The sequence below is a fragment of the Poromitra crassiceps genome (assembly GCF_964638095.1).
Source record: "Poromitra crassiceps genome assembly, chromosome: 1".
In the NCBI taxonomy this organism is placed as follows: Eukaryota; Metazoa; Chordata; class Actinopteri; order Beryciformes; family Melamphaidae; genus Poromitra; species Poromitra crassiceps.
In genome coordinates, this window is record NC_139623.1 from 96,649,518 (window position 1) to 96,662,780 (window position 13,263).

At 42.1% G+C, this 13,263-nt stretch overlaps 1 protein-coding gene across 1 annotated transcript in view; it reads left to right on the forward strand.

The window, feature by feature from the left end:
* LOC310771454 (ryanodine receptor 1-like) overlaps positions 1–13,263 on the forward strand; it is a gene marked incomplete at both ends in the record, with an annotated part of 103,636 nt that overhangs the window by 54,385 nt on the left and 35,988 nt on the right. Inside the window, 15 exons of the mRNA XM_083631913.1 lie at positions 90–177; positions 277–369; positions 1,952–1,966; positions 5,271–5,441; positions 5,631–5,690; positions 6,374–6,508; positions 7,174–7,286; positions 7,379–7,475; positions 7,561–7,670; positions 7,829–7,880; positions 7,983–8,075; positions 11,515–11,614; positions 11,736–11,815; positions 11,925–12,001; positions 12,115–12,188. Of these exons, the coding sequence (XP_083488039.1) occupies positions 90–177; positions 277–369; positions 1,952–1,966; positions 5,271–5,441; positions 5,631–5,690; positions 6,374–6,508; positions 7,174–7,286; positions 7,379–7,475; positions 7,561–7,670; positions 7,829–7,880; positions 7,983–8,075; positions 11,515–11,614; positions 11,736–11,815; positions 11,925–12,001; positions 12,115–12,188 (1,358 nt within the window). The remainder of the gene's footprint in view (positions 1–89; positions 178–276; positions 370–1,951; positions 1,967–5,270; positions 5,442–5,630; positions 5,691–6,373; positions 6,509–7,173; positions 7,287–7,378; positions 7,476–7,560; positions 7,671–7,828; positions 7,881–7,982; positions 8,076–11,514; positions 11,615–11,735; positions 11,816–11,924; positions 12,002–12,114; positions 12,189–13,263) is intronic.

The following is a 13,263-nucleotide window of genomic DNA, read 5'->3' on the forward strand; positions in this document are numbered from 1 at the left end:
TGCAACGGTATGCTTTTATTTTTTCTTGTTGTTCACTAACCAAACTATTTTGTGTTTGGCAAGCCCTAATGTGATTTGTTCTGCTACAGGGCGAGGTGGTTGACATACCCAGACCCAGATGCAGAAGAGCTGTTCCGAATGGTTGGAGAGGTCTTCATATTCTGGTCCAAATCTCATGTGAGTATGCTCATTTGGCATATGAACGCTATTTCTAACAACTCCTATTTCACTGCATGTTTCCTCTCTCCTCTCTCTATTTTCCTCATGTTTATGCAGAATTTCAAGCGAGAAGAGCAGAACTTTGTGGTGATGAATGAGATCAATAACATGTCATTCCTCACTGCTGACAGCAAGAGCAAGATGAGCAAGGTGAGTTCATTGAAGGATGTATACTGTAGATTTGTCTCACTGAAGAGCCACTGCTGCAGTAACTCTGGCTTAGTTTGTCTCACTGAAGAGCCACTGCTGCAGTAACTCTGGCTTAGTTTCACTGCTGCAGTAACTCTGGCTTAGTTTCACTGCTGCAGTAACTCTGGCTTAGTTTCACTGCTGCAGTAACTCTGGCTTAGTTTCACTGCTGCAGTAACTCTGGCTTAGTTTCACTGCTGCAGTAACTCTGGCTTAATTTCACTGCTGCAGTAACTCTGGCTGAGTTTGTCTCACTGAAGAGCCACTGCTGCAGTAACTCTGGCTTAGTTTGTGTCACTGAAGAGCCACTGCTGCAGTAACTCTGGCTTAGTTTGTGTCACTGAAGAGCCACTGCTGCAGTAACTCTGGCTGAGTTTGTGTCACTGAAGAGCCACTGCTGCAGTAACTCTGGCTTAGTTTCACTGCTGCAGTAACTCTGGCTGAGTTTGTCTCACTGAAGAGCCACTGCTGCAGTAACTCTGGCTTAGTTTCACTGCTGCAGTAACTCTGGCTGAGTTTGTCTCACTGAAGAGCCACTGCTGCAGTAACTCTGGCTTAGTTTCACTGCTGCAGTAACTCTGGCTTAGTTTCACTGCTGCAGTGACTCTGGCTTAGTTTCACTGCTGCAGTAACTCTGGCTTAGTTTCACTGCTGCAGTGACTCTGGCTTAGTTTCACTGCTGCAGTAACTCTGGCTTAGTTTCACTGCTGCAGTAACTCTGGCTTAGTTTCACTGCTGCAGTAACTCTGGCTGAGTTTGTCTCACTGAAGAGCCACTGCTGCAGTAACTCTGGCTTAGTTTCACTGCTGCAGTGACTCTGGCTTAGTTTCACTGCTGCAGTAACTCTGGCTTAGTTTCACTGCTGCAGTAACTCTGGCTTAGTTTCACTGCTGCAGTGACTCTGGCTTAGTTTCACTGCTGCAGTAACTCTGGCTGAGTTTGTCTCACTGAAGAGCCACTGCTGCAGTAACTCTGGCTTAGTTTCACTGCTGCAGTAACTCTGGCTTAGTTTCACTGCTGCAGTAACTCTGGCTTAGTTTCACTGCTGCAGTGACTCTGGCTTAGTTTCACTGATGCAGTAACTGTGGCTTAGTTTCGGATCTCAAATTGGACAGCATCCCACTTTTGATCAAAAGTCTTTATATTACTGACATATTGTGTGACTTCTTATGTGTTCAATGGTTTCTTTCCTTTGTTTCTTCAATCATTTGTGATGATTTTAAATTTTCCTTACTTTACCAACCATGTTCAGCCAGTTTTAAATTGTCAAAATTGAACTAACTTTAATTAACTTTACACTTGATTTAGTATGGTTAGTCATGTTTTATGAAGATCATAGTATTGCACCATTTATTATAATCCAACAATGCAATCCATGGCAGAATGGCACTTATGCATCATCTTTACCAGGTACAGTACAGTGTTTGCAATGTCTATAGATTATTTTCATTCGTAAGCTTGAGAAAGATAGCAGTTGTGTTAATAATATTCTCTCTCTGGCTGTCCCTTGTCGTCTTCTTTTGGGTTGCTGCTGGGTTTCCAGGGCGGGGACTCAGAGGTTAGACTTTATCCTGCACGACCGCTGTGCTGACCGCATGGCACCTCACTTTGGGGGAGCTTTTCATCAACCTCCCCAGCACACTGGCACATCAGATCCACACACACTCAAGCACATTCACATAGACACACATGTACACACACACACACACACACACACACACACACACACACACACACACACAGACACACGCAGACACAGACAAGTGCACGTTCCACTTAGGGAAACATCACATACCAAATCCAGTACCAGTGACAAATCATTCCTCTGTACATGCAGCTATATACACTTAGCTGCTAATACCTTGCAATGCATCATCAGTGGAACAAAACTCGCTCTAGAATTTGTCATTGCTATAAATATACATTTATTTATAGGAGCGACAGTTATAGTTTGGATCCACTTACACTGCCATCAGTATTGCATTACACTGATTTACGAGCCTGCGCTTGCATACATGGACACTGACACACGCAATGTTAGATTGCAACACATCATGGCTCAAACAAAAATCTACTGATTTATATATAGTGATTGACTTATTTAAGATTTCATATGACATTCTACATGAGCAAAACAAGAACAAACAAAAGAGAAACGCGATGAATACACAGTAAGGAGATTTACACTATTCTCATGAAGGATCACGGGACAACAGGGCCGGCCCTATCTGCGGGCCATCCCCAGTCCTGCCAGTGTGTGAGGGGGGGAGTCTGGAGGCGCTTGATGAAAGTACTCTGCTGTAGAGTTGGGCTCATGGCACTGGGCTTTACACCGAGCCCGAGGCGGCAGTGAGAGCGCAGTGCCATCATCCTGTCATTGAGTTTGCTCTTAGCTGATCATAGTTGGGTTGGAGTCTTCCTATGTCTTTTGTTTCTCATTGTTGAAGGTTGGTTGATCTATAGCTTTTGTAATGCAGCTTTTTGCCTCTAGGGGATGATGTTAGTCCTCCTCTCTGTGCTCTTTCTTCATTCCTCCCTGGAAAAGCCATGGCACATCATGGTTTAGTTCCCATTTACACTACCTGGTACCCACACCCGCTAACACATGACCTGGTGCTTAACCTCAGGTTCCTGGAAACATCCGTTCGGTTCCCAGTGTAGGATGTACTCAAAATTACCCTGAACTTACCCAATAAGTTTAATCACACTTCTTTTCTAAAATCTTCCCTGAAATGCTTTGCACCCTGTTTCCTCTAAACTAGTCTTTCATAACACACAAGTGGCTGACCCTGCTTTGAGATATCTCTAGCACTGATACTGTTTGAAATTATTCAACTTGGGGTGGATGGGGGGCTTTGGGGATTGGCTTGCCCAGTTCTGACCATGGCACCCCAAGAAACACTTAAAACCTAATAGCTGGGGTTCCATATATGCCAAAGCCAGGAGGATTCTGGCATCTTATCTGTAGTTCCAATACAGTCATAATGAATTAATGATTAAGCCCTACTTTTAAAATGTAGCCTTTGTTTGTGCAAGGCAAGCTGGGGGCCTGAAACTCATTTAGGATTAGGATTATATAGTGTAAATAACCTTATAGAGTAGGCTATGAATGGTTAGAGGGCTGCAAAAAGAAGAAGTCAAAAAGATATCTTCATGTGCAACAAAATAGCCCCCCACCCCTTGAGTGCATCCTTTGAGAAACTGCTATTTGGCATACAGTACATACGGTAAACACATCTTTCACTTACACACACACACACACACACACACACACACACACACACACACACACACACCTACACACACACACACACACACACACACACACACACACACACACACTCACACACACACACACACACACACACACTCACACAACGCGTTTAGCTAAACACATTGCCACAGTGCTAAATCACTACTCCCCCCTCATCGATACTGTTAGATTTAGCTACAGTACGTGACATTTCTCTATCTGTAGAGCGGCTTTGCATCCTATCCTGTTCTGTGAGGCGGCCATTACTGTGTACTCTTGTTATCTCCACTTCCGTGGCTGAAATCTTAACACTGTATGACCCATACATCAAATGTATGTAAACAAAATGTGTGTCAAATGTATCTAAACCACATGCAAATGACAAAGTGCATGAATATATTGTCTGCTCTCACACATGCTAATGGAGGATGCCAGGAAGAGCAGATAACAGAGGTAATGTAGCCTCACAGAAACAGGACAGGAGTGCGGGAGGGGAGCACAGGGACAAATCCCACAGACAGTCTGTTATAACTGTGTGATTTTAGAATGGTGTAGCTCTTTAGTCCAATTCTAATTTCCGTCCATGTGATGCTAAACATAAATAGTGTTGTGCATATTCTATTGGAGTCTTGCTCTGCAACATCGTGTAACATTTTAATCTTTAATGACGTCCTGCTTGCAATAATTCACTCACAAGTACAGAACTGCAGCGGTTGTTTTAACCATTTTTCTTTTCTATTGAATGCTGAGTGGGTTGCTACTTGAATGGAATGTGTTTTTTATTGCATGCTTTATCACTGCAGTTTCACTGATTTACTCTCCTACAGCTAAGAACTGCTCCTTCCAACTTCCCTTTCCCAAAACTAGCCATTTCCCAACTTCGCATTTCACTACACCCTTTGCTTACCAGCCTGAGCTTCTTATTTATTTATTTATTTATTTATTTATTTATTTATTTATTTATTTATTTTAATTTTTTTATGGAATCACTGGAGATAGACATTGGGCACATCCTTTGTACTTACACCTCTAGAGTGACAGTAAACTTTCATTAGGATCCCCACTGAAGTGTGACTGGGTATGTCTTCATACACATCTGCTGCGATTACATCGTCAAGAAAGGTGGAGAATTATGTAATGCCCCACCTTTACCAAAAGGTAGGATGATGTTCAACAGGAAATTGTGTGATCAACATAAAAAAACACAGTAATGTTAAAATTATCACCTAGGTTTGTCATGAATTGCAGAGAACCCTTATCTGAGAAATGTTGAACATGTTGACAAATTTATTTTCCAAACTCATGTTTTGTTCTCCAGTTTTATGCAGAAGTCAAAAGTTCCTTGTATTTCTTTATCCAGTGTTACTGTCTGTGATGTACAGTAGCATTTACAGTAGAATCAGTTGCATTTGTGCTGTATGGGAAATATGGTTTTATTGATGAGGGCTTCTATCCATGAAAGTGAGTGTACCCGACATTGAATCAAGGCTGTCATGCGTTCAATGCAAACCTGTGTTAACTGTGGTATAATATGGTTCCTCGCACATTTGTTACTCTGGCGTCTTATGAGAAGCCGTGAATGCCTTTTGGTCCCTTATCCTTCTCTCAGGGTGGGGGCTCAGATACGGAGCGTACAAAGAAGAAGCGACGGGGAGACCGTTACTCTGTTCAGACTTCACTTATCGTGGCTGCCTTGAAAAAGATGCTCCCCATAGGCCTCAACATGTGCTCTCCCGCCGATCAGGAGCTCATCAACTTGGCCAAGATCCGATACTCTTTGGTAGTTTCTTCTACCTTTGAATGAGCATGATTCTATATTTGTGTTTTTCTGATTTGTATCATATGGAATACTGTGATACAATCCTCAATTTGTGTGAGAAAAGTGTTACCTTGTAGATAGTGATCTCCCAAGCCATTTCAGAGCAAACACCAGATGACAATGACTGATAACAGGTTGTTTACCTTACAGAGAGACACTGATGAAGAAGTGAGAGAGTTCCTGCAAAACAACCTTCACCTTCAGGGCAAGGTAATTGGTTGACTCTGTACAGTAAGTGGGGTCTTTCTTGAGCTGTCTACTGGTTCCATAATGTCATATTTAATGCCCTTGGAATGTTGTGCTAATAGCCTAATTCAGAGATTCTCAACCCTTTTCATATCAAGGACCCTAATTTAGTCTACATTAGAGCCGCAGACCCCCATTGGATCAGATCTTGTCTCTCGGACCCAAATCTAAGAATATTTTTGTATTCTCAGATCTGATTTTGTCCAGAATTCCATGACTGTCATTCTTATATACATTCTCTACTTGTGTTAACTTCTTGTAAATGAAATAATGGTGAAGTTTAACAATTTGCTGGGGACCCCCTGGAAACCCCTCAAGGACCCCTGGTGGTCCCTGCCTGGACCCCACGTTGGCCACTGGCCTAATTGATCACATAAGCCCCAGTTACTTAGTGCAGTAACAGCTTTGCACTGTGTGCCTGTTTGTGTCCTGTTGTGTGCTTGTGGACAACCCGTCCATGTGCTTGTTTGTGTCCTGTTGTGTGCTTGTGGACAACCCGTCCATGTGCTTGTTTGTGTGCAGGTGGCCAACCCGTCCATGTGCTTGTTTGTGTGCAGGTGGACAACCCGTCCATGTGCTTGTTTGTGTCCTGTTGTGTGCAGGTGGACAACCCGTCCATGTGCTTGTTTGTGTCCTGTTGTGTGCAGGTGGACAACCCGTCCATGCGCTGGCAGATGGCTCTGTACAAGGAGATGGCAGGGAAGGCTGAGGACGCTGATGCCCCAGTAAAAGTTGTGAAGAGAGTGCAGGAGGTTTCTGCTGTCCTCTATCACATTGAAGTGGTGAGCCAGCCACCACACTCCCACTCAACACACTTACTTGTGTTTACAGCACAGTGTGAGGAGGGACTGCAGAGATGGATGGATGATGGAAACACATTCATTATTTTAGGGACTTTAAACTGTGTTTTATATCAGAAAAAAATTATATGAATTTAAATCTTAAAATAAAGTCTTTATTGCAATACTTTTTTTAGCAGCTCATTATTTTATCAAGACTTTTAAAAATAGCAACAGCATAATAATAGAAAAAGGTGCACAAGGCACATTTTCCTAAAAGAAAGTGTGTGTGCGCGCTTGTGTTCACAGTATGCTGGGACCCTTTATTTTTTAGTATTACAAAAGTAGTGCTGTGTAGTATAGAATGTGTGTGTGAGCAGAATGATTTGGAAAACAGAAAATCAGGGATCCCACCATGGAGTAGAGAAATTGCTTCAAATATGTCCTTAATACCCCCACATCAGAACTTCAAATCTTGACTACAGTTTTCACATGTATGGTTAAGCACAGCAATGTTCAAAATATCTGACTCATACGGTCCAGACATTGGAGTTGAAAATTCACAAATGATGAAATTACTTGAAAGTGTTAAATAGGTTTTTATTTCTGCCGGTTAAGTTTCCATAGGACCTCTGTTTTTGCCATTTGCCAATGTCTACCTTCTCTAGACGGAGCATCCCTTTAAATCCAAGAAGATGGTATGGCACAAGTTGCTTTCCAAGCAGAGACGCCGGGCTGTAGTGGCCTGCTTCAGGATGACGCCCCTCTACAACCTTCCAAGGTGAGGAAGCCACAGCTGTCCTTAAGGACACATTCATGACATGATATAGCTCTACCAGATGCTTGAACACGGCGATGTGATTTTCAATGCAGGCACAGAGCTTCCAACATGTTCATTGAGGGATACAAACGCAACTGGATCCAGACAGAGGGTTACTCCTTTGAAGACAGGATGATCGATGACCTGTCCGTGAGTGTCCGCCGTTTCGTCTGTGGGGGTTTGTCGCTGCTCCCACCCATCCCACCTCTCTCATCCCCCTCTCTCCATATCCCAGAAAGCGATGGAGCAAGAGGAAGGAGATGAGGAGGAGGAGACAGAGTCCAAACCAGACCCCCTTCACCAGCTCATTCTGCATTTCAGCCGCACTGCTCTAACAGAAAAGAGGTTAGATAGACCCTCGCTGGTGTGATGTAGTATGAATGCAGTGCAACATGGTATTCAACTCCTGCATACAGTCGTTTAAAATTCAGTTAATTTTCAAACACTAATAAATACACTTCTTCTCATCATGTTGCACTTGTGTTCTCTTGTCCCCATTACAGTAAACTTGATACAGATCATCTTTATATGGCATATGCAGATATTATGGCAAAGGTGAGTCATTTCATTAGTCTTGAGATGCATTTCGGGATATCAGTCAAGTTTTGAAATAGCGTATGACAGTAATTTGCGATGCTTTGTGCTTGTGTGTTTTAGAGTTGCCATATTGGTGAGGAGGAAGAAGGGGGAGAGGAGGTGGTGGAAAGTGCGGAGGATGAGATGTCCTTTGAGGTGCGACAGTCAGAACTGGTAATGGGCGGCCAGGGGCTGGGCACGGGAACACAGTGGAGCGGTAGCTCTCAACGCATTGAGTGACCTCATCATTCACTGAGCATTACTCCACGCCCACATCTCTCTCTCTCTGTCTCATCGCGCCTGTCTGTTCTAGTCTGCATGCTGTCCCTTCTATTCCTACTGTATGTTGTGCTTCATACTTGTTGAGTTTGGTTGAGTTGACTTGTTTGTTAAAGCCCCAATCCAGATTTTTCTTTTTATGATATCAATTGCTTTATGCACACAGATTTTATTATATTCACACCAATCTCAATTTAATGTTACTGTTTAGCCGTATCACAGCAATTAATAGTAGGGTGTGCCATCCCCCAAATCTGGATTGGTCCTTCAATAATAGTAATATTAATATTAATAATAACAACAATAATAATAATCAATATACAGTATAAGAAGAAAGGTTGCCCAAAAGTTATGTAGACTACCATACATTACGGGAAAACAACTCCATTCTAACGGAATAAATCAATCAAACCGTTTCCTTGTTCAATGTAGCTCACTATTGGAGTGGATACTAAGGGCCTTTTGTGTTATGTCATCATGGTTAACTTTGATTGGCTGTACCGGTGTGTGGACTTTGCGTGAGACTCAGGAAGTTGTAATATTGAAAACAGCTGACACTGTTCAGGCAAATGCATTTACTACATCTCACAAGTCTGCTTTCTGAGTCTCAGGCACTGGACTAATTTTCTAGGCTGAATGTTCATGTCACTATAAAAAGGAGCTGTTCCACTAAAAATGTCACTGTACATTGAGCCTGCTGAAGATCAAGGTGGAAGGTCACTGTACATTGAGCCTGCTGAAGATCAAGGTGGAAGGTCACTGTACATTGAGCCTGCTGAAGATCAAGGTGGAAGGTCACTGTACATTGAGCCTGCTGAAGATCAAGGTGGAAGGTCACTGTACATTGAGCCTGCTGAAGATCAAGGTGGAAGGTCACTGTACATTGAGCCTGCTGAAGATCAAGGTGGAAGGTCACTGTACATTGAGCCTGCTGAAGATCAAGGTGGAAGGTCACTGTACATTGAGCCTGCTGAAGATCAAGGTGGAAGGTCGGATTTGTTCATGGAAATTCAAAAGGGGAAAGACCCCATCTGCCCCAGTGCATGTCTCCTGTACAGTGTTCAGTTATTGCTAAATCAAAGCAACGTGTTTTCTGCTTCTTTGTTTTTGGTGTTTATAATCCTGTAGGAGGTGAGAAAACGCAACATAGAAACTTAAGAAAAATGCATTTATTAGTTTAAGTGCTCCATCCAAACAATTCTGTTCTTGTGAACATGATTTGTCACTGGGAAATTTAAGAAAACTCATACAAAATAGTTTTGAAGTAAAAGCCTTTTATAGATACAGTATAATGTATTGGAGTTGAACCTGCTAAAAGACTGCACGGAAGGCCAGAGAATGACAGTACAAGTGTTGTCAAACAGTACTGAAATTATTTAATCTCTAACAGAATTGATCGTGAATATAACTGAACACTGACTTATATTGACCAGTGATGTCACTCTTTCCTGTCTATATATCTGTTCCATTTTCTTTCTTCTCCCTCTCTCCATATAATTCCTCTCACCTTCATAACACTTTGTATTAACTGAATGCTATTAATCAATGTCCCTTTCCCAACTTACCTAGCTTACTGACAGACTACAGTGAAAGCCAGTGTAGAGCACACAACAGCGAAAGCCGTAATTCACATACACTTAAAGGAACACTCTGCCCATTTTCAACCAGCTTTGTATCATTAGAACATCAGTAGTATATCAGAAAACTGTAAACGGTTTTGAAGTCTGTCATTTAATTTGACAGTTATTGAGTGTTAAAGTGTGGACCAGTGACATCACTGGTCCACACTAACTCAAATGAATAACCCATTAACTCAAATCAACTCTCAATAACTGTCAAACTATTCATCATTCATCTAGTTTGACAGTTATTGAGAGTTGATTTGAGTTAATGAGTTATTCATTTGAGTTAGTGTGGACCAGTGATGTCACTGGTCCACACTTTAACACTCAATAACTGTCAAATTAAATGACAGACTTCAAAACAGTTTACAGTTTTCTGATATACTACTGATGTTCTAATGATACAAAGCTGGTTGAAAATGGGCAGAGTGTTCCTTTAATGAAAACTACAAAGATTTTCACAACTTGCATACATCCCATAGTTCAGAGTCAGGTTTCATTATATATTGCGCTGTAAGAATGAGGTACAACTGCATCACACATAGTGGGTAGACCATGGCTAGGCATATGTGGGTGGGCGGGTGGTTGGGTGGGTGGGTGGGCGGGTGGTGTTTGGGGTAGCTTTGGGAGGGTCAGGAGGGTGGGATGCTATAAGTGGGTCTGTAATATGGCTAAACAGAGGAATTGATGGCCTTGATTATAAATGGTATTTGCATCCCCAGTAAGTTCAATATTATACTGTACTTTACATTACATTTGCACAGGTCGAGATTTAAAGTAAAGGTCATTCAGAGCCTAAGGAATGTTTGCCTTATTTTACTTTGTGTGAATAAGTCAAACACATTTCCTAAAGCAGATGCACTCTTATATGAAACGGCAATGAAATGTCTTTGATACAGAATAAGGCAAAACAGCACCAATGAAGAGCCGTTGGTAAGCTGTTGTTGTATGGCCATTTGCAGTGCAAGAGACAAGAAGGCCATCAGGGCTGTTTGCTGTAGTCCAACGCTTGCTCCAGCCAGCAAGCGTGAAGAAGTAGCAATAACAGTAGTACTAGTAACAACTCCATAACTAATACAGTGGGCTGAGAGAATGTGTGCAAGAGACAGACAGACAGGCAGATACTTTAAATCAGTGGTACGCAACCTTGACCTACTCAGGAGCCACATACTGCAAGAGCTGCAATCCACAAAAAGTCCCTTCCTCCCTTTGTTTTATTTATTAATTTATAAATTAATGTATTTATTTATTCATTTAAAGTAGGACTTAAAAGAGCCACAACTACCCATGAAGGGGTAGATGTGGCTCTAGAGCCTCGGGTTGAGTATCACTGCTTTAAATGGATGGACAGTAAGTAAGAAGCCATGATGCAAAATAATGTCTGTGAAAAAAACAGCATTGGATAGCAAAGAGGAAAGGGTGAGCATTATGTCAGAATATTTGTACATGAAAGACAGGGAGCAAACATTATTTCATAAATCAGTATTTGAGAGATGTTATCACCAATTTTATTCGAGATAATTCTATGTATATATATGCATGAAGCGCTTATTTACAGCTGTATTCCATTTGAAGAAAAACAAACTCGGTAAGTTGATTAGAAGTTAGACAGTGCAAAGTCAGGGTCTTGAGTGCATGTGTGAATGTGTGAATGCAGGCTGTGTGGCATACAAAACATCGGGCCCCAGTCCTAATATGTGTGTCCATCGCAGGAAAAAGAAATGGAGAAACAAAGACTCCTGTACCAGCAGTCCAGACTTCATAACCGTGGCACTGCAGAGATGGTCCTGCAAATGATCAGTGCCTGCAAAGGTGTTCTTCTTCATTATATTTCGTATAAGCTTTTACCACATGAACCTACTTGCATTGTGGTTGAAGGAATGTATTGCCCTTACATCTCTCTCTCCACCTCTGCAAATCATCTTGTCCATAGGCGAGACTGGGGCCATGGTGTCATCGACCCTCAAGTTGGGTATCTCTATCCTAAATGGCGGAAACTGTGAGGTTCAACAGGTATGTCTTGTGACAGCAAGATCTTTGGATTGTGTCGTTTTAAATTTGAGTAGTTGTTTGTAAAAGAGCCAATAATTAGTTCTGGATTTCCCCCACTTTCTTTTGGCAGAAAATGCTGGAGTACTTGAGGGATAAAAAGGATGTGGGCTTCTTCCTGAGTGTCCAGGCATTAATGCAAACATGCTCGTCAGTTTTCACTCATCAAATGTTCAGCTTCTGATTAATAGAATAAAGTAGATATATCTATTTGAACTGTGGGCACTGTACAGCTAAAGAAAAATGGATTATGTCTTGTGCAGTGTCCTGGATCTGAATGCCTTTGAGAGGCAGAACAAGGCAGAGGGTCTGGGCATGGTTTCAGAGGAGGGCACCAGTAAGTCTCCACACTGCTTATCAGCATCATGTAACAAATATAATAGGGCCTACAGTACTGTATACAGATCTGATCTGCATATTTCACAGGTGCAGGTTAAATTGTTCAATACACTGTGCAGGGTTCTATACCCACCTCAGTATCTGCAAATATAATAAATACAATACACATTCTCCAGCAATGAAATATGTATGGTACTGTATGTATGACATGACATGCATGACACACTTCAATCATGAGAGGTCAGTTGGTAAGATTTAACGAACTTTATTTAGCAATCGGCATGCATGGCAAATGCTTTGGCGCATGACTCCATTGGCCAGTGGCGCTGCTCTTGAGGCAAGAGGAGGGCATCTGCATAGGCTAGGAGATCCCCCAAAAGGAAGATCCGATTACCGGAGGTTAATTGAGATCTGCGGGCACCGGTAGTTTGACTGTACTTTTCTGGACTTCGACCTTTAGCGACTTACAGCTATTTGCGGCTGGCGCTTCCCAACTTGGTCGGGCCTACGATCTCGGTACATTAACGTTTAACTTGGCGCTTCCCAGCTTGGCCTACTTGGCCGCCTTGGCACCTCACCTTTACCTAACTTGGCGCTTCCCAGCTTGGCCTACTTGGCAGCCTTGGCACCTCACCATTTAGCTTGGCCTTCTTGGCCCCCGACTTTCACATCTTGTCTGAGTAAGGCATCAAATGCACATAGACTAAACTTGATTTGAATAACATTGCACATTAACCTTCAACTCAAGAGCACAAATAATGACAGGAACACACCTATTACACAACAGGTGCTAAACCTACATGGCCCTAATCTAACATGGGATAAATGGAGAGACGGCTTTATTCAGAACCTAATATTATAGCAAGACAGAATAGTCCAAATACAAAACACTGATCAAGTCGGTTGGTCCAGTCATGCTTATATGGATGTTTTTGCCCCATCATCATCAACATACAAAAGCTAATTCATTGATTGAATTCATAGGCATTCTGAGCAAATGAATCATTCAATTAATCTTCCTCTAAATGTTCCTCATTTTGTGACATCTACTGTATACGTTCTTGAATTTAATT